The sequence below is a fragment of the Aythya marila genome (assembly GCF_965140915.1).
Source record: "Aythya marila genome assembly, chromosome: 7".
Lineage (NCBI taxonomy): Eukaryota > Metazoa > Chordata > Aves > Anseriformes > Anatidae > Aythya > Aythya marila.
Window position 1 is genome coordinate 1,670,001 of NC_139048.1, and position 20,000 is coordinate 1,690,000.

Here is a 20,000-nt window from a genome sequence, read left to right on the forward strand (position 1 = left end):
CTCCTCCTCAGCAGGTTACTTATCAGTGCAATTCAGTTCTGCAAAATATAAGTACAACTTGGTAATGCTGGTTGACTTACACTTTCCCAATTGAACTTTACTGTATTTTCTATTTTTCACTGGAAATAAGGTAACCATGCAGAGATGATACTGAGCCAAGGCTGTCTCTTTCATTTTTTTCTGTAGGCTGCATTTTCCATTTTTCCTGTTGAAGATGGTTATGCACTGAATAGGGCAATCTATGAAGTGACATCGCCAACAGCTCTCACTGGCTCGGGGTTTGGTCATTTATTTATTTGCACTGCACTGGTGTGAGTTAGTGCTGCCAATACACCATCCCTTCCACTCAAATATGTTTTTAAATACATATCTATATAAGTCCAGCTGGTCAATGTACCCAGCTTCATGACCTGGCTCCTGCTGTTGCCTTCTAACTCCTTCCTAAGGTTTCCTACCACAATTCTGTACGTCTGCTACCACCACTTGCAAGTCTGGGCAGTCCATGTGCACATGGAAAATACTACAAAGATTTGTACTGCAAAGAGGCTCCTGGTCAGTTTTAAAAAAGAAGCAGCATTTTGGCCATTAGGTTGGCTTGCCCATAGCAAATATGTTTTTTAAAATTCCCTCCTACAAATCTAGGAATTTAAAAATCAAAGGAAAAAAAAAAGACACTGTGTCTCATACTCTGTTTTCATATAGTGAAAAAATGTGCATCTGATATCTGGGAAGAAGAGTGAATAGTGAACTTGATAACACAATTGTTTGATAAGAGGCAGAAGTAATTATTTGCCCCATATTCTTCAACTGTCTATCATCCTAGCAAGCTCCAGCCAGCTAGCATATTTCAGATATTGCGTATGGATTTATGTTTATTAGATCATGCTAGAAGAGTCATTTAAAAGTAGGTGCAATTTAGTTTAAAAGGGCAAATAAAGTTACAAGACATACACAGGACTGAAGAAAATTAAAACTATGTAAGGCTCAGATATATGTATGTCTCTATAGATATGTCTCATATCCACAGGCCATCCCTTTAAGAATTACAAGTTAATAAAGATATTAAAATCATGAAAATTTCATTCCCTTTAGTATTTACTGCATTGCTAACACTGGGCAAACATCATTCTAGGAGTCAGAAAACGCTGAAGTTTAAGATGTACTTATGATGTTTATGGTTACATTTTCTATTAATGATCTAAGTTACCTTCACCTTAGTAAAATCATTCATAGGTCATATTAACCCTTTGTATTCTCACCTGTTCTTACCACCTTTATTTCCCATTGTCTCCTGTTCTCCTCAAGGCTGCAAATCACCAAACCATCACATTACATATTTTTTTTTGTTACATAAATGCTTATGGCTGCTCTGGCAGCTGATGCCCCTGAGTGTCCTCCTCCTACTCTTCTGATCATTTTTTTTTGGTCACAGCTTCTCCACTTCAAGCCTTGGAAGCCTCAGACCTATGCTCTCTGTTTCTGGAGCTCCTGAAGAGTAGTTTACTCATTCCTTTATTTCATATATATCTATCTACATATATACACCGATAAAGCTGTTATATATAATCATATATTGTTATAATATTATATACCATACACTATATTATATATTATTATTTATATATGTTCATATATTACAATATAAGATATATTATAATATAATAAAGGCACATATATTTTAATATATTATATAAATAAATATTTCCCAGCCATTTCTATCCTGCTGAATTTGAGCACAGAGTTGCTATCCTACTATCTATAAACTGGCACCCAAAGTTTGAAACTTTCTGGCTTTACTAGGCAGTATCTCAAAAAGGTAAAGAATTTTTACAATTGTTTTACTAGCTTCAACTTAAAGCAAGGGAAGAGAGATCTTTATTGATCTTAATACTGTAAATGCTTTTCTTATTTTAGTAAACTTCATGTATTGAAAAAGCATTTGGCTAAATTGCACGAGAGAAACATTTACTCTTAGGATATGCTTCACACAGCAATTAGGGTAAGCAGTACAGTCTTTAAAAACACTTTTAAAAAATATAAGTATTCAGGGCATGTTGAATATGATGTCTCAGAAGTAAATCAAATCAACAGCCCTGCGATCTTCAGAAAACTAGTGATTTGAGCATTTCAGCCACCAAAAGGAAAAAAAATACTTTGGTCTTTTCTGACTTACAGACAGAATGAAGAATATCTACTTTTTTATCTTAGCGTTTTATCTTTTATCTTAATTTGCTGCAATTTTTTAAAATAGTTTAGGATGTACAAAAATAACAGTAAAACAAAAGTGCTCCCACTAGTGGCAAGGTGTAAGAGCAAGCGAGATGTTATTAATGGCAGGATTTTCTTTACAGGTACTTTGTGAAGGGAGAGATCCCACGGACACGTGTGGATCCCAGGAGGGACAGGCCGGCATGCAGCAAGGGAGCAAGAGTCTCCCTGTTAGCTGCAGGACAAAGTCCCCTTCCACAGAGAGTGACACAGATTTATGAAAGTAAATAGTTTCTTTAGCTGGTAACTGGTATTTTACAGTGTGCTTCTTTGTCCTGTGGTGGCAACTACACCAGGTTTGCTAGTCTACTGTGCTTTGGTTCGAGTTTCTGAACGAGAAGGCTCCCAGGAAATCACAGGGTAATTATTGATTACAGGCCTGGGCACGGAGCAAAGTCATCTTGAAGGGAGAATGGAGGTACTACCGATGTCTTTGAAGACTCTGCTGCCATTATGTATGAGGTGTTTCATCAGTATCCCTTCTTGGATGAGTAACATGCATTATACACGGGAAATTTCAGCTCCTAAGCTGGTTGGCAAAGCTCACCTCCCTGGTCTCCATCCTCAAATTGTTCCTCCCCTGGCTTTTTCATAGCTTTTTGCTGCCCTCGCTTACAGGCAGCACCGCCTGCAGACCTGCACTCTGGCAGCTCCCTCACACAGCCATGGTAAGCAGCACAGCAGGGTGGCTGAGCTGGGCCACCACAAAACACCTTCACACTGGATCCACACCTCTGGTACAGGGACACAACTGAAGAACTCTGGACTCGAGAAATAAAAGTGTCATCTTGCAAAGCTAAAGGAGCTTGTCCAGCGATGACAGAGGCTGGGCATGGCATGGCACGCAAAGAGCAGGGCCCCAGGGCTGCTGCTTGTCACAGGGCAAAGGAAAACTCTTGTGTGTGTCCAATTTCCTCTGCTCTTGTTGCTCTAATAAGCCATCTGGTCTGGAAACACACAACTGCTCCCTGCTGCAGCGCCCAGTGCTGCAATGCTTTCTGCAGTCTCAACCCGTAAGTTTGTAAGACACAAATAAAGAAAAGTCAGGAAATTCATGACTGGCCAATTTAGCATTTCCTTTACCATTTCATGAACTCACAAATCAAGCAACTCATGCATAGGCTTCAAAACAACAACAAGGTCAATTTTTCTTCTTCATATATAAAGGGGGCTAATGACCATGGTACATTAAGACCAATTAATCACTCTCCATGATAAATGTTCTGTCATTTTCCTAAGGTATAACACCTTGAAGTCACACTGCAGAGAAGTGGGAAAAACCTACTTTTCCCTAGTTCAATGAAATTCTACACTGAGCACTGCCCATGATGCAAATCAATGAAAATTCCAGTTTTCAATTACATTAAAAAAAAAAAAAAGAAAAAAAAAAAAAAAGAAAACAGAATTGGCTGCGTATGCTGGAAGGGGACAGCTGGTGAGCTGACAACTTCTGGAGGTGTGGAGAAACCAGCTTTGAACTTTTCATGCCTGCCTCAAGCTGTGCTACAGCACCAGCACCTCAGAGTCAAACTTTACCACTGATGAGTTACAAGGAGGAATGTTTAATTGCATATTTGGAGTGCTTTTAGATGCTTTCCCCCCTTTTAATAGTAATTTAGAGAATTAAAGGCACTTTAGAAAATCTAGGACACGAGATGTGTGGCTGGAACAGTAAGTGTCAGAACTGAGCTTGCCAGTGTGATGGTAATGCACACGCACTTGGCAGCCAAATTATGGCCGCATAATGACACGGTTATTTCATTTTCACAGTCAGCACAGGGATTGTTGGAAGGGGCTCAGTGTCCGATGGATGACTGGTGCTTTGCTTTTCCAGGAGCCCAAAAAAAGAAAGCACACAGCTGAATTTGTTTCGTGTGGCCAACCGCAGGTCCCTCAGCCTGGTTGTGAAGTGTTGAAGGCCTGAAGATATCCTACGCCATAAGATAAGCAAAGCCCTTACTGTCCTCAGATGACACTTCCACAGAAAAAAAATAAAAAAATTAAAGACAGTTTGATCTAAGGACTTCTTAATGAAAAAAGAAAATATCCAATAATCAGCTCTTATCACAAAAGCACTTGATGATGGAACTTGCACAGGCCAGGATCAAAGAACGGTACTGTAAGTGGTCATACTCACTGGGACGGGAGAAAAGATGGGCCAAAGGTTCTGGCGACTCGTTAGAGAGCTGCTGATGAACTGAGACATGTAAGGAAATTGGTGTGAAGAGAAAAGCCTTCACAGCTTTGGATCTTCATGCTCTCACTTGTGTTTATTCTGCATTTTTAAGTGCCTGGAGAAATGAGTAGGCACTTTCAAATGTAAATGTGAAAAAGTAAATAAATACCAAATTCTTAATTTAGCAGTACTGCAACTCTCACTTACAGAAAAATTGAAGTATACAATTTAAGCCATTATAATGCAGTTTTTACCCTATGTTTCTACTAAATAACTTTTAAAAATAATTTCTTCAAATTTTTTTGACATGTATTTCCACATTCCTTCCAATATTATTTTCATCTGTTATCTGAAGGTAGCACTAAGAAGAAAATGTAAGAGGATATATACAAACAGCAGCACATCAATGTGACTTGTGTCAATTAGTCCCGGGTTAGCATTTCCATTACGGACGTGCCTCCCCCTGTAAAGCACGCACACCTGGTCTCAGACCAAGCACAAATAACTAAACTAAATTAAAACAACCTGGACCTGTGCATACTACAACGAGAAAAACACTTCAGCCCTCCCCAGTGCAGAACCCACCACAGCCCGCTGTCAGCACAAGGGCAGGACAGCCGCAGCCTCCATGATGCCACTGCTGCCACCACGCTGGAGAGACTCCACAGGGGCTTGTGGCCACCGGCCACCTCCCAAAGCTGCCAGAAAGCCCCTGGCCACCTCCGACAAAGGGGACAGTGCCAGCTGGGTGCCCACACCTGGGGAGGAGGCTGCCCAGAGAAAGGCCAGAGCCCCCCAGGAGGTCGGGCCTGCTGACGGCAGGAACCCCTGAGGAGAAGCAACATCACCATTACAAGACTTCATTAGCCCAGCTGAGAAGAATTCAGTAGCCAAGTTAGAAAAATTAATAAAAGTAGAAGCATTACTTTACATGTTTTGCGGTCTTCTGGTGAGTCATCTGGGAAACAGAATTCCTCTTTTCTAATCAAAGATGGAATGAGCAACGGCAATAACACCACCAGCTTTGCCCATTCATGTTCATCCCAATCCTAACGTTTTCACAATTCAGCTCTTTAATTTCATCCCAGCTAATAAAAAAATAGTCAGATGGTAATGTAGTCACCCAGAAGATGGGACTTTGTGAAAATTTTGGCAATTCCAACAAATGATATATCATCGTATTGTCAGTGCTTATTCTCCCATATGTTAATTGGATGCTTTCACTAAAAACCTCTAAATAATTATTTTTTTAGTTGATAAAAATGAGAATGTTTGTAAAAATATCAGAGGAAGAAGTGTAGTACACAACTTAAAATTTTAAAAAGTCATCACCAACCCTTCAATTTAAGTCTGAAAGATGTTGCATTGAGAAATTTTCATAATATAGAAGAATTAGTATAGAAATTCACCACTGAAATAAAGGTGCTGTGCAAAGTTCATAAAATTTACAACTCCCATCCTTTGAAAACAAAAGTCTGACTATCTGTAAAACACTGCAGAACAACCACATTTGGTTTTGTTCTGCTCGTTGAAGCTGCCATCGGATATTTAAGAATAAGAAAGTGTAACAGCAGGAAGAAACCTATTATTTATAAGAATTTGGATAAAAACAGTAATTAGCAGTAGACAGAGCTGAGTTTTGTGAATGTGTAGCTATAAAAACAGCTGTTCCTTTCCACATGTAAAACTGGCAATTGTTTTACATGAGTACTTATGTATTGTCCCTATACTTTAAAATACAAATCTATGCAACTATATTTAAAAATTGCCTTTCACCTAGAACCACACACAAAGAAAAAATACACATATTTTATATTTTTAATATAAAGAACAATGCTGTCTTACCTTCTGTAGCAGAGGGTACGAGCCCCTTTCTGGTGCTCTATTATTATGAATATATACATATCATCTAATTCAATTAAAACATAGATCTCAGAAAATGAAAATTTTATTCTCTGTTAAATTATTACATTCATGGAGAGCCAAGAAGCCACTGCAAAATCAGACTTCTGCTTTTATTATTATTATTTTCTTAATTCTGGGGTCTACTTCATTTCATGTGATTGACTCGTTTTACAAGGTCTTCAGGAAAATGTCCATTAAATGGAAAATGGTAAGAAGGAACTTTTCTCATGCCATGCTTTCATCAAAATACATGACCATCGTAACTACTTTGTAATAGCACTTGTCCATTGTCTACAGATATCAAAATATCTGTAGGTATTTTGGGGAATCAAATGTAAAACCAATCAGAAAGATAAGAGCACAGCTCCCCGTGGCACCCAACTCCACGTCTGTTTCTGTAGTGCTGGCTAGCTGACCGCTCACAAGCATCAGCCCCATGATCCTGGCAAGACAACAGTTTAAGGGAGCAGCAACCTTACTGAAAAATGTACCATCATTCAGACGTGTTCATATTCAAACCTCCCAGCCAGCACGTGGCAGGAGCCGAACTGCATCATTTGCACCGCTGTGGCCAAGAAGGAGGGCAAGGGGAGCCAAAAGCATGGTGTTGGGGTGGCACTGACCTTGCTGGAGCAAGGGGTGGTGGAAGGGGGGCACAGGCAGCTGCTCTGTCCTCGCCGGCTCGCAGAAGTAGGCGCGCAGCCAGGCCGTGCACTGCTTCAGCGGCTCCGTCATCCCCTCCGCGCCTTCGCACACCTCGCAGCCCGCCGACGCCTCTGCCCTGCGGACAGAAAGAGAATTGTAAAATTATTAATTATAAAAGTTATAAAAATGAATATTCATACTCCCTGCATTAGCAGAAGAATGAATCATCTCAGAAGCACTCAATCGTGAGTCACAGACTGAAAGTCTTTTTTCTGCTCTGACAAAAGTGGTGATGAGAGTCATAACAGCAGTAACAAAAATTCATCCTCATCACCTCCTGAAATGCAACAATGACACATGGCTGCTTACACCTGCTTAAAAAAAAATAAAGGATCGGTGAGAAGGAAACACCAGACGTAAGTGGGAAACACTGGGGAGCAAGGAGATGAAACCACCCAAGTCCAAGGGGCTGGTAGAGGCCACATCCTCATGCCTCCGTGGAAGTGAGGCTTCTCCACCACATCCCCTACGGGCACAGTCCTGTCTCCCCAGGGACCTTCCCCAGGGAAAGAAGAAAAGGAAACAGATTTCTGCAGAGCCAGCGCTTTCCTCTTCCGCGTTTCCTTCCAGCAACGTTGGCAGGTTTCTGCTTTCCTCCACTTATTGAATTGGAAGGAAGCAATTGAGAACTCATTTGATTTTCAATGGCAGCTCATGCTTTCAGGATACTGAAGAGCAAAGCAAACGAACAGAAAGCACCCGCAAACAAAAATGTCCTTTCTCTCTTGCTGTTTTTTTTTTCTTCTTTTTTTCTGGAAGAGCAATGCCTGTGTGAGAGCACTGGAAATGTGAACACCAGATTTGCAAATATTCAGACATGTTTCCCAAGCCATATGCCCTTGGTTAGGCAAAACAGCGTCAGTTAAGAGATCGTGGCGCTCTGCTGGTGCTTTACAAGACTGTGGTGTGGTGGGTGTAGAGACCAGTTTTAGCAAACCCATAAGCAAACACAGCCCATTGGCAATGAACCCAAGAGAAACCATGAGAAGAGCAATGAGACAACATCAAAAGCGACTGCCAAAACAGCAACCCCTGCCAGCAATCTTCTAGTACCCTGAATCTTAAATACCACCGATACACCATCCTTTCTGATTTCCTGCTTATTGCATTTTATTTTTATTTTTTTTCCCCATCTGGAAATATAGCCAGACCCCAGAACTGTTTCTCAACAGTATGCTGGTAAAACCCAACAGAATAGTCTTCTGGCTATAGGCTGGATTGTCACAAGGGAGTAGAAAGTAGAGAAAATTGTGGAAATATCAAAATACATGAGATCCTGAAACAGAAGAAAAGCAGAGTATTTCTGCCGTACAGTTATGGGGAAAAATCAAACCAAAACAAATTCCCCAGCATGCTCGAGTGTGCTGCAAGTGAGAGAAAATATTTTGTTAGTTACCTCCTAGCAGAAAGCCTAAGAAAATTAAATGCATCATGTACCACTAATGGCATGAAAGACACCGGGTCTGCTTTTGCCACAAGGCACCTTTGCAAAAAGACCTAACACCTTCAAATGCTTGATCCACAAAAGCTCACGAAGCTGAACACAACAGGACACCCGTGTAATCAGACACCAACCTGCCCTGCCTCTGGATAGGATAAATGATGTGCAGTCGGAAGCTGTTTCAGGGTTTCTCTCAGAAGCAAAACCCTCACTTGTCTGGTGCATGATCAAACGCCCCTGCAATTTCTCCCAGCCCCGACTCATTTTTCTGATTAATTGTTAACCATGGAAGGCCACATAATTACTGATTAGAAAGTGGCATAGAAGAAGAGGGACACAGAGGTGGACAATTAAAATTCTCCAGCAGCACAAGAATATGACGAGTTGATGACTTGGAGTGGAAGAAAAGCAAAACTGCAGAATCAGCTTTGGATCCAGTCTGCTAGAAATTAAACGCAATCCCATTTCTCTTTCCATTTACTTACCAAACTACTCACTTTTTTTATTTTGTATTTTTTTTTAGTGGAGGGGGAGGGGAAAGTAGCATCAGTTTATGAAACTGATCTCTACTTTATGTTATTTTGCAATGCAATAATTTCTTTGCTAAAAAAAAAGAAAAAGAAGTCTGAGAATCTGTGCATAAACATTTTCACATGAATATCTGTGTGACACAGACCTCAAACCCAAGCTCTCGACACCAAGGATAATCAGTTATTCTGCACATGTACAACACTCAGCAGAATAGGGCTCAGTTTTACTGTGGATTGTTAGAGCTATGACAATATCATAACTACAGAATATAATAATGCCTTTGAAATCTCCAAGACAAGTTGGGAGACTTTTCTGCTCCATTTATCCAGAAGAGCATAGAAAGCACTCAAAACTACAGTAACCTTATGGTTTTCACATCATCTTGCTTCACATACTTGGGAGTCTGGAAGTGATTTGGGCTATAATATCATAATAAAACCAAAAGAATACATCTCCTCGCTGCTTGGCGAGCAGGCAGCCCCCGAGTGGCCTCCCACCACCGCGGCCTGAGGCCTGCACCCAGCACCGCCAGTCTGCCCTGGGTGGGGGGCAGCACCCCCAGGTCGGCGAGGTGCAGTGCTTCTGAAATTGATGCTGTGGGCTTCCCGGGGCTTTGCCTAAAGCCACAAGGCAACCTTCAGGCCTTTAACTCCTTATCGAACACTCAGGAGCAGCGTCAAGGCCCACCACAAGCCCCTCTCTTTGAAAAGACAGGAATTACAGCAGCTGCCTTGCCTATTTGTGTGGCTGGGGGGGCTACAAGAGCCTGCCGTATGCCACAGCACATCCACCCCAACACAAGGATATGTTTTCACCACCATCACATATACTTCTCCCTTCTACCAGGTCTTCCCTGGCACAAAGGTTTGGATGTAAGGCTTAATTGTAATTACCATTTATAAGGAGAGCCCCTTATCGCTGCTGAACATCTCCAGATATTTTTCTGGGAGGTTCTCCCATCACTTCACGTCTTTTCACATCTCCAATCTCCACTTTCTACCACTGTCAGGAAAAGCAAAGCTCTGCAAGAAGAGGTGGCACTTTCTAAGAACGCATTGATCTCTTCTGCTGTAGAATACAAAGTCGATTCACCAACATACATGCTGAAAGGTTCACACTGGCAGAAAGATAAAAAAAAAATCTTCACCTTAACTTTGCTTGGCTAGAAATGCTAACAACTATTCCCGGGAATTTGATGACATTAATAAAGAAAAAGAAAGAACATAACTAATGCATAGGCGTCTTCTACTGGCCCTCCTCCCCCTCCCTTTTCTCCTCCCCATTCTCTTTCCAAAGTTGCATAGCAGTATTCCTTCTACAAACTACCTCGTCATTAAAAATTCAACTTAAAACACCAGCTGCCTTTAAAAGGCTTTTCTGAGGCTTCAAAGCCACACTTTGGTCCGACTAAACCATACGTCTATTTCAAAAAGCACGGCAGAAGTAGTCTCAAAACATTCATAAGAAGAAAAGGAGAGCAGATGAATTACGTTACGGGAAACTTTTCCCCCTCGTGTGAAATTCCTCTTTCGGTGTTAGGCTTCCTGGGAAGGTTGAATGCCCATTCCAAACATTAGTCTTTCATCATGTCAAACATGAAGATGGACAGGAAAAAGTTTGTGTAATGTTAGAGGCAAATGCCCTTCTTACCTTAACTAATTGTGCCTCATCTTTAGCAATGAACAAGAAAAGGGCTCCCTCTTTTCTCCATGCTCCTTGTCTTGGAGAAGGGCACAGGAAGGGACTCACCGACCTACCTGCAGAAAGCTTAAGTCTCAAATCTGTGGTTCAACAATATATGTATATGTATATAAATTTTTTTTATATAGGAAAATAAACCAAGCATGTTCACGTAAAAATGAAAAAAAGGAGGGGGGGGCAAAAAAAAAAAAAAGAAGCTATAAGAAATCCAATTCCTTTATTTCTGCCTTGGAGAGTTGCATTACTTTTTCTTAAAAAGCACCGGCACCTTTTTTTTTTTTTTTTTTTTGCAATGTGGCTAGAATAATGAGAAGCATTTATTTAAATGCAGTAGTGTTATTTAAATCACTCACACTTTCACTGGATTCTTTCACTGCAATTGCTTTCATTACTGAACAGTATTAGCCGCTGTCCGGCTTCTCGAAAAATTCCAAGTGGCGTTTCTTTTTGTATTTTTACCTGGTCATTAAGTAATAACTTTGGCTTATTAAACTGAAAGTTTGTTTGCATTACTGAGGATGATGTGTGTTCAGTAAGTTAGATGCCCTTTTTTAAAGAAACAAACAAACAAACAAGCAAAACAAATAAACAAAAAAAAAAACAAACATTTTTCTGTTGATGTTAAATGGCTACTCAGCTGCAAATGACTGACTCTTCTACATGGCTTTACTATGTGATGCCTAACTAAAACTACATAGTCTTTGAATAGAAATAACATGAGTTTTTCAAGCTATAAAAAGCAGACTAAAAATATATATTTTTTTTCCTAAAGTTTTGGATCTCTCCCAAGAGAAGATTCTTTCAAGGTCAGGAGCAACTGCTGCTGCTGCAGACCTCCAGCCCATGCGTTCAGCTCGTGGTGGTGACAAAGTCCAAGAGCAACATAAGGTCTGTCCCAGCATGGGAACCCACCACAGCCTGGGTGCAGACTTACTGCTCCAGTTTACATGTACAATAGCTATTCCACATCACTCTTACTGAAATCCCATGTATTTATTTCAGTTTCAGCTCTTTTTAAGCCTGACCTCCCCACCTAGGGAAGTCACCAGGCTCTTGCAGCTGAGAGGTGTCCTCCTGAGGTTCCTATCCCAGCCGTGTCTCCTCCATGACTTCTTATAAATTTGCATGTGATGAAATAAAGGAAAATATGGTTTGAGCAAAGGAGGAGAAAGTCAGAAACGCCACCTGTTTCAGTTTAACAGGATCCTTCCAAACCATTTGCCAAGAACTGGAAGTTTCTAGCACGCTTCCAAAATAAACATGTAAGCAGCAAATTGGCTTCAGTATCATTCTAAATATCTTAACCATTATGAAAACCAGAGAAATGCTGTGTTTCATGATGAAAAGCCTCAGTGGGTACCCATCTTCTAAACTGGTAGGATTTTAATTATTTATTTCTGAGCTCCTTTTTGCCCCTGTCCATCACTTATAAAACTTAACTGAAACATTACATGATGGACCTTGAGTTATATGATTTAAAATAAAGAGAATATATAGCTCTGCTGGCAGTTTCCTCAGGGCAAAGGGAGGAAAACATTATGACAATGTCATATCAACACCCACAACATATTTATATATTTATTTGTATATTTATATTAAAGTTACGTTTCTATTAAATATAATTGATTGGTTGAACATAATATACACTGCTAGCTTCTACTGTCTGTAGCTACACACACCTGAACATCTAATCCACTGATACTTACCTCACCCTCTAGTGGCTTGCCTAAGAAGAAGTTTATGAATGGCTACAAATGCTGAACTAATGAAGATTGCCCTCTATTTCAATTCAGTTAAAATACAGAACAAAAAAGCCTCCCAACTAACACAAAAACTGCAACTCCCTATGAAACTAAACTTCAATCACCAAAGGGCCACTGGCTCATATGGGTAAACTCAGATAATTGCATTATTATATTACTTTAACTACAACACTTCCACTCAGATAACAGCAGGGATAAAAACCTAAAATACAAATAAAAATATAAATAAAAAAGAAAAAAGAAAAAAAGGAAAAAGATATGGAACGTCTGTTTCTATATGCAACTATCCAATGTCCTATCACAGAAATTTGGGTTTTTGCCAGGCTGTTACAAACTGAATTGTGTTTTGACACTGTGGTACACATGGCACTGAAAATCACAGGATTTGCAATATCCTGTTACATTCAGGTAAGTGAAAAATAATTATATTTGGACACTGAGACACATCCATAGGAGATTTTGTTCATTAACAGAAAACTGTATAGTAAAATATAAATGTATTGTTCCTAATTCAGAAGGATTTGGCTCTTGAAATGATCTGAATGCTGTGAAAGCAATCATCAGCAATCATTTTCTTTTCCCCAAAATTCCCCCAAAAATACAACCACAAAAGGGGAAATGATTATAGAAACCTTCCCAAAACACAGACTCTCACATCAGCAAGACCAGGACTGCTGGACCCAAAGGTGTTCGACGTCAGGGTGACCAAAGCTCGGCCGCCGAGGTCCCGATGGTAATTGAAGCCCAACCGAAACAAGTGTTTTGTGAGTGCACGTAAGGAGCTCCATGCGGCTGTCATGCTAATCTTCTTGTTAAGAGAGAAAGACCAGAGGCCCGTTGCTGTAGCAGGCTGGAACTATAACGAATGGGCTCTGACATGACCCGGCAGCCCTGCTCGGCGGCGAGAGCGCGTGATGCGATCTGACAGCAATTTAGACATGGCTCTCGTGGAGACTGCAGACCTACTTAGCGTCAAACGCCACGGCGAGTGTGGGTGGACTTCGGAATGGCTTTTACCCTCCTGCTAGGGGGGTGGGGGGGAAAAAGAAAGCTTTTTGACATCAGGCGTATGGAGATGATCTTACAGAAGGAATCTGCCCATGGGTGGAGAGGAAAACATTTTTGGGAACATTGCCCAATTACAGTAGAGTCCTGTCATCACCTCGGGGAAGAATTTCTGATGGAGCCATAACCCCTCTATGAGTCGTGTGAGAAACAAAACAGTCCACGGAGCATCTGACAGGACCAGAGAGTCTCTAAGTGACCTGAGAACAGTGAGAAAGAGGGCTCCTTGGGTCATTTTCCCCCCTGGAAGGTGCCACACTGCAGCCCAAAGACCACACAAGCCCGTGTGCTTGAACACAGACCCTTCTCCCTTGTGCCGCTTGCTCTGGATATTGCCCCTCAGGCTCTGGATATTGCCCCTCAGACAGCCCCAAGTACCAACCAAAGCTACGATCCATGCAGGATGCCTCCTGGCAGTGAGCTGCCATGGTTAAACTTTGTCCTAGGCACTAATCAGATGGGGCACATCAGGGGGATCAAGCATCTCCACAGCTTAGGGTCATTAGTATAGTTAATTTTGATGAGTCCCTAAATCACACTGCTGATTCTCTAGCATCTGAACAGTAGCTCTTCTGTGAGTAAATACATACAAAAGGCAAGAGTAAGTTAAAAGTTTATGTTGTTTATGTTTTTTTTTAATGTATTTTCTTAATGTATTTCACATCTGATTAAAGACAACTCTACACATTCATGCATATGAAGTCAAAAGAAACCAGGCATATATAAACAATTGCAATGCCTGAAAAGCAAAGGCTATCCTACTATCTTCCTTATACCTCTACATCTCTGTAGTAGCATTCAAATGGCTGTCTTACCAAATCATTTTTTTCTTTAGTGAAATAGCTGGTGTGTTACTTTTCAAATGGAAGAATCAGTAATAATTAGAACTCAAAAATTAACATTAAAATGAGACTCAGTCATGCAGCATTATTCTTTACATAGATTTAACTGGTGTTTTCAATGAAGCCTTCATTGTGGAAACAAATAAAAATGTATTTTATCAACACCTAAATGTCATTTAAATAGTCTTTCTTTGATAGATGAAGGCTAAAGCCACCCCAAAACTGCGGATGAATTATCTGGTCTCTAATGACTCCAAAACAATTACAGGATGCAGAGCAATCTCGTTAAATTTTATTCAAAAGCTTACTACACTCGTGTTTTCTCTTATTTTTCTATCAATGAAACCCAAGAGGTTTAAGAACAATTCATTATGTATGAGACCCAACTTACAGTGCTTGACTGTTGATTAATAGGAAAGTTTGCTGTATGTACATTTGCAACATTAGATGCATACAATATGCTAACTTATTCTTTCACTGAAGCTAATTATTTACAAAAATGACTACTTGAGACTACAATTTATTAAATGCATGCATCCAGTCTCAATTTGGCCCCAAAAGACAGTCTGGAATGAAGATCTTTTACTTGATGTGACAACTTCTAGAAACTGTGTTATTAATATTGTAAATGTGGCAAATAAAGAGTTCAAATAGCCGTATGCCTGTGTTGCATTTTTCCCCACAACTGAATCAATGAACAAAGCAGCTTTTTAAGCTTGAAATTCACGGGGAAGCTCATTCTTACATAGTTTAATTTAGCTTCTTATAAATGAAGTGTCTATATGACAGTAGCAACAGATTAAAAAAAGGATGAGAGCTGTAATGGAGAGAGACAAAAAAAACACAATTCTTGTTGAACTGTCCCTACTACGGTTCTTTTTAAGACCTGTTAAGAAGAAATTGATGCAGTTATGGAAAGGCATAAGATCTCAGAACTTAGTAAGACATTATTTTTCATACAACCTTTGCAATATTTTCTCCATTCTATTTTTAGTTATTATTAAGGATTAAAATTCTTATGGGTATCATTTAACCTGAAAAAGAAGAACCTGCACACAAAGCTGCAGGTCATATATAAATTTCAAATATACTGATTACCTCTCAAGTAAAATACACAGAAATCCAAGTGGCCTAATCTTTTTTTCTGACTTTTGCAAGTAACGAAGTTTGGGTACCGTATGGAGGTTGTCTATGAAAGTAGTGTGTGCAGCCCATCGTCGTGGCCAGCTGTTGTGCCTGGAAGGATGCTGCCTGCTTATTCTGTGCTACTAGTGTGTACCAGCAAACACTTTAAAGAAGGGAGTGAGACTCCTGTCTTCACATGCCAAGATAAGGAAAATCAATGTCAATGCCCAAAAGACTCAAGTGATAGCACTGAAGGTCATTAAACGCTACTCGCTGCCCTGTACCATTAAAGTTTTGATTGGAATCCTATATAGAGAGACACAGATTTCAAACAAGATCTTGCCCTGGGATACAGCATTGTGAGACCATGGAGGAAACAAAACAATCAGTGAGAGGCAGACTTCTCTAGGAACACAAGAAACAGGTTCAAGGAAAACAATACTACGTGTGGTCTTGGCTTATTTTTCCTGAACATATTTATTGTGTTTCCAAAGAAGTGTATCTCATGGACAAAGATCTATATCAAAACAATGGAAGAGTGCGAAGACAACCACTGGAAAGTTACGGTTCTTCACCCATCTCAATTTTCTGCCCTGTGTTTCAATGCCCAAAGCCCTGATTCATTGCCTACTCAATGCCAGCATCCTACCCTCTCCTTACTGTCCAGTTTCAATTCTCTGCCCTTTTTCTACACTGGTGACCACCCCACCTCCTGCCTATCACCCTCAACTCACCTTCTTCAGGAGATCCATTCCCCTCCATGGGGCTGGTTTTATTCCTTACAAGTTTGTCTCCAAGACATAATGCAAAATAAATGGATGGAAACCTGGACTTTCGGAATAAAACAGAAAGGGAATCAAACTGGTGGCATAACATACCCAGGGCTGGCCCAGGGTGGCCAGAAAAACAGCAACTGCAGGAGAAAACACTGCTCTGGTCATCCTTTCTAAAAGTACAGCATCAGCAAAAGACTAAGCTTTTAACAAATGAATACTTTCCAAAGGCCCAACAGCTTGACCATATTGGAGAACAAAAATGTTCCTAGTATCAGAGTAGCCTCTTCATAAGTATTTTCTGTTTCAAATCAGTGGGTTTGGCAGCAGAACAACTAAAAGATTTGTCAAAAAAAAAAAAAAAAAAAAGAAAGAAAGAAAAAAAAAAAAGCCACACACAATTTCTGTGTATCTTCTTACTGGAAAGGATCAACCTGCTCTGAATTGAGAATGGGGGAAATCAATCACATGCCCAAAAGACCCTCCACCAGCAACATTTAAGCAGACATTTCATATGAAATGCTTTAAAGCAAAAAGCAAATATTCTGCAAAGTTATAAGCAGCAGCACACTCTCACCCAGGATGTTAGGCAACATTAAGCATAGGTGATACCATCAGTTCTATCTATAATTAGGTTAAAAGAAAGTCAGTTAATTTTAGCACTTACAAGAAATTGTTACAAAACATTTTTTCCCGTATAAAAGAATTCTCCCATCAGACTTCTGAGGTCGGTTTTATCACAGGCAATTAACTGTGTTAGGGCTGGCTGCTGGGGACCCTTACACCACACACCAGACTTCCTTCGTTTCCCCACTTGGCTCCTCTGGTCCAGGATATTCACCACTGCTTTCCCCACTTTTTGCCTGCTTTGTGCAGCTGCCAGATGGTATCTGAAGTAAATTTTATATTTTTCTACTTATCTAAGACAGATACAATCCTTGTTATGCATGGATCAAAAAAACACACACACAAAAAAAAAAAAAAAAACACCAAAAAAAAAACCACCACCACACTACCCTTAACAAAACGAAGGCAGTTAAAATACACATGACAATCCTTATAATGCTGCTGCAAGAGCAAGGTCTGTGATCTCCAATGGCACACGGGGAAATTGATGGAAGGGAACTCAAGGCAGACTCTAGATGTCCACCTTGACATGTGCTAATGCACGAATTCAAGATGAAAGTGAGCACCACGAATTATAATCAACAGCACCTGCAGATACTCCAGCCTATTAAAATGAATTAAGATACAGATAAATCAGGAAACTCTTAAGAATTCAGCTCATAAAGCCATTTTTCAAACTAACTTCCCAGAGTGGGTCACAGTCTCTGCCCTCTGAGCATCTCCTGTTAGGACTAAACACAGGCTCATCTTATGCCCGGTGTGCGGGATCCCATCAGATGCGCTGCCTGCATGCTGCTGCTGCAAAAAAAATAAAACAAAATAACTATGAAAATAGTTTTGCCATGTCACTGAGGCCCTTCAGATGCTCTTCACACAGAGGCAGCTGTAAGGGTGGAAGCGTGGCAGGACAGGGATCAGACAGGTCCCTGAGGCTATCCTGGGCCTCCCGTGTTACTGTGAGGCTTCCAACACCAGTGCAAAGCAATGGCATTTGGTTATTTATTAAAGCCAGGTATTCATACACCAAAACCACAGAAACATTGCCACTTACTGCAGCTCAGCATCAGACTAAACAACCACGAAACTTATGGAAATCTGGGTTCCTAACAGGCACTCAGCAGCCAAGTTTGATGTCACCGTAGGACAGGACGCTTAGACAATACTGCTAATTCACGGCAGTTAAGACTGCACAGTTAATAAATACACTCTATGTCTTTCTCCAAAGGCTTTTTACAGGGCTTTGGGATTTTGTCTCACTGGCATTGGCAGAACCGTTCCTAAAAGGTCATTACCTGATGAAGAATTTGTTTTGCTGCTTACCAATGATGCCTCAAAACCAGAACTTTCATAGAAATACAACCTTATAACAGCAGGAAAATAAACAAACACAATAATAAAAGGAGTATGGTCCTTCATTTTCATGCTTTAAGGTTTGGTGTATGCCCACCTCCTGTGGGTGCAGAGCCCTCGGGGAGCAGGGGCTGGGGACCTGTGCAGGACACATGGAGCACGAAGCAGGACCCAAACCCAGCTGAATATTGCAGCCTTGGCAGCTGGGAGGTTCCTGCTGTGAAATGACCCATGGTAGGAGAAATGGAGACGACCACTGAAGATCCTTCTGGCCAAGATGAGACAAACAAAAGTGTAATTTACATAACTGTGTCTGGAGTTGTGCAGAAATATTCCTGAAGTATGCTTTCTCTCCTTTTGAAGTGGTGAACAGTGCCTGGAGACTGCCGTCCTCCGAGCTTTAGGTGAATCTGCATTACAACCCCATTAGCTTGTGTACTACGCTCATTAATAAATAAGCTTCCCACTTAAGTGCCTTTCTTGTAAATTGGTTTGTTCTGTTCCATATAAATAATATAAGTTTCTCTTATCAAGCAAGGTGGGGTTTTTTTCTTTACCTACAGGCAGCACGTGACACAGGGCACCATGGCAATTTCACCCAAGGAGCGGTTCGTGCAATGAACTTCTTCAAGAGCTCTTTTCGTCGCTATTTACTACAGCAGCTGGAACACGTTCAATAGTTAGCATAGCATAAAATAATGCCTTTAAAAACTGACATAAGTATATTGACCATATGTCGAAAGTAAAAGAAAAAAATACTAAATGGATAGTTATTGTAATTGTGTTTTAAAACACTGAGGTCATATTTAATTTTGAATCCAAGCTCTTACGATGTGCTTTCTGGCAAGGGCAGCATAATAAAAGCTTTAACAGTAGGAAAAAACACGAACATTATTATTGCAAACCTCTTTTCCAGATTACTAATACTGCAATAAACAAACTGAATAAAACTTTAATTATTTGAATCAGAAATACCGTCACTGGCTTGGAAAGCCATAGCCTGGAGCTGAAGGATGGCACCGCTCGGCTCTTCCTGCCTGCACGGCCTCTCCATCCTCCTCACGGCTGGGCTCTGCCCAGCTCTGCAGGTCTGGCCATGGGTTTTGGGCATCCTCACCCTTCCCATGGCTCCAGACATTGTGCCCTGCTACCCTGCAGACAGAGCAGCCCCTTCCCAGCTGCTGTTAGTGCGGAAAGGCAGCCTGCATCCTCCCACCGTGCTACTCCTGCGCCTCCTGACAGCTCTCGCGGGGCAGCCGTGTCTGCATCTGGCGACAGCCAGGCAGAAAAAGTGCTCTGAATCGGTCTATTTTAAAAATTAGTTTGGCAAACACCTATATCCACGTAGCACGGGATACTTACGCACAAACAAATCAAGAAGTCCCTGCAAAAACAGCCCTGACTATCCAAGTGCTGTGCTTAAACAAGTCTCTACATGGGAATGAGCAAAGATAAACGTAGCAATTTACCTTAACTGGGATTTAAGGACTGTTTGCAGGATTTATGCACTCTGAACTCAAATTTTAGAGTTCATGCTGCTGTATTAGTCTTCAGCCTACGCTAATCTTGTCGAACTCAGCCCCAGTTGCCTTTCAGAGGGAACTAGTGTTTTCACGATGCCCAGCACACCGAACTGAGAACATCCCCACGTGTAAGATCTGCCAAGCACCGATGCTCATTATTGCCCATCAGGCAGCACGTGGCCCCACGGCACAAAGCACAGCCTTC

General features: G+C 40.8%; 1 protein-coding gene across 4 annotated transcripts in view; it reads right to left on the reverse strand.

Annotated features, from left to right (window-relative positions):
- MGMT (O-6-methylguanine-DNA methyltransferase) overlaps positions 1 to 20,000 on the reverse strand; it is a 165,633-nt gene that overhangs the window by 27,300 nt on the left and 118,333 nt on the right. For all 4 annotated transcript variants that reach the window (XR_014317857.1, XM_082764154.1, XM_082764156.1 and 1 more), the window contains exon 4: positions 6,973 to 7,130. Coding sequence is in view for 3 of the 4 variants with exons in the window: in XM_082764154.1 (XP_082620280.1) it covers positions 6,973 to 7,130 (158 nt within the window). In the remaining variant the exon portion in view is untranslated. The remainder of the gene's footprint in view (positions 1 to 6,972; positions 7,131 to 20,000) is intronic.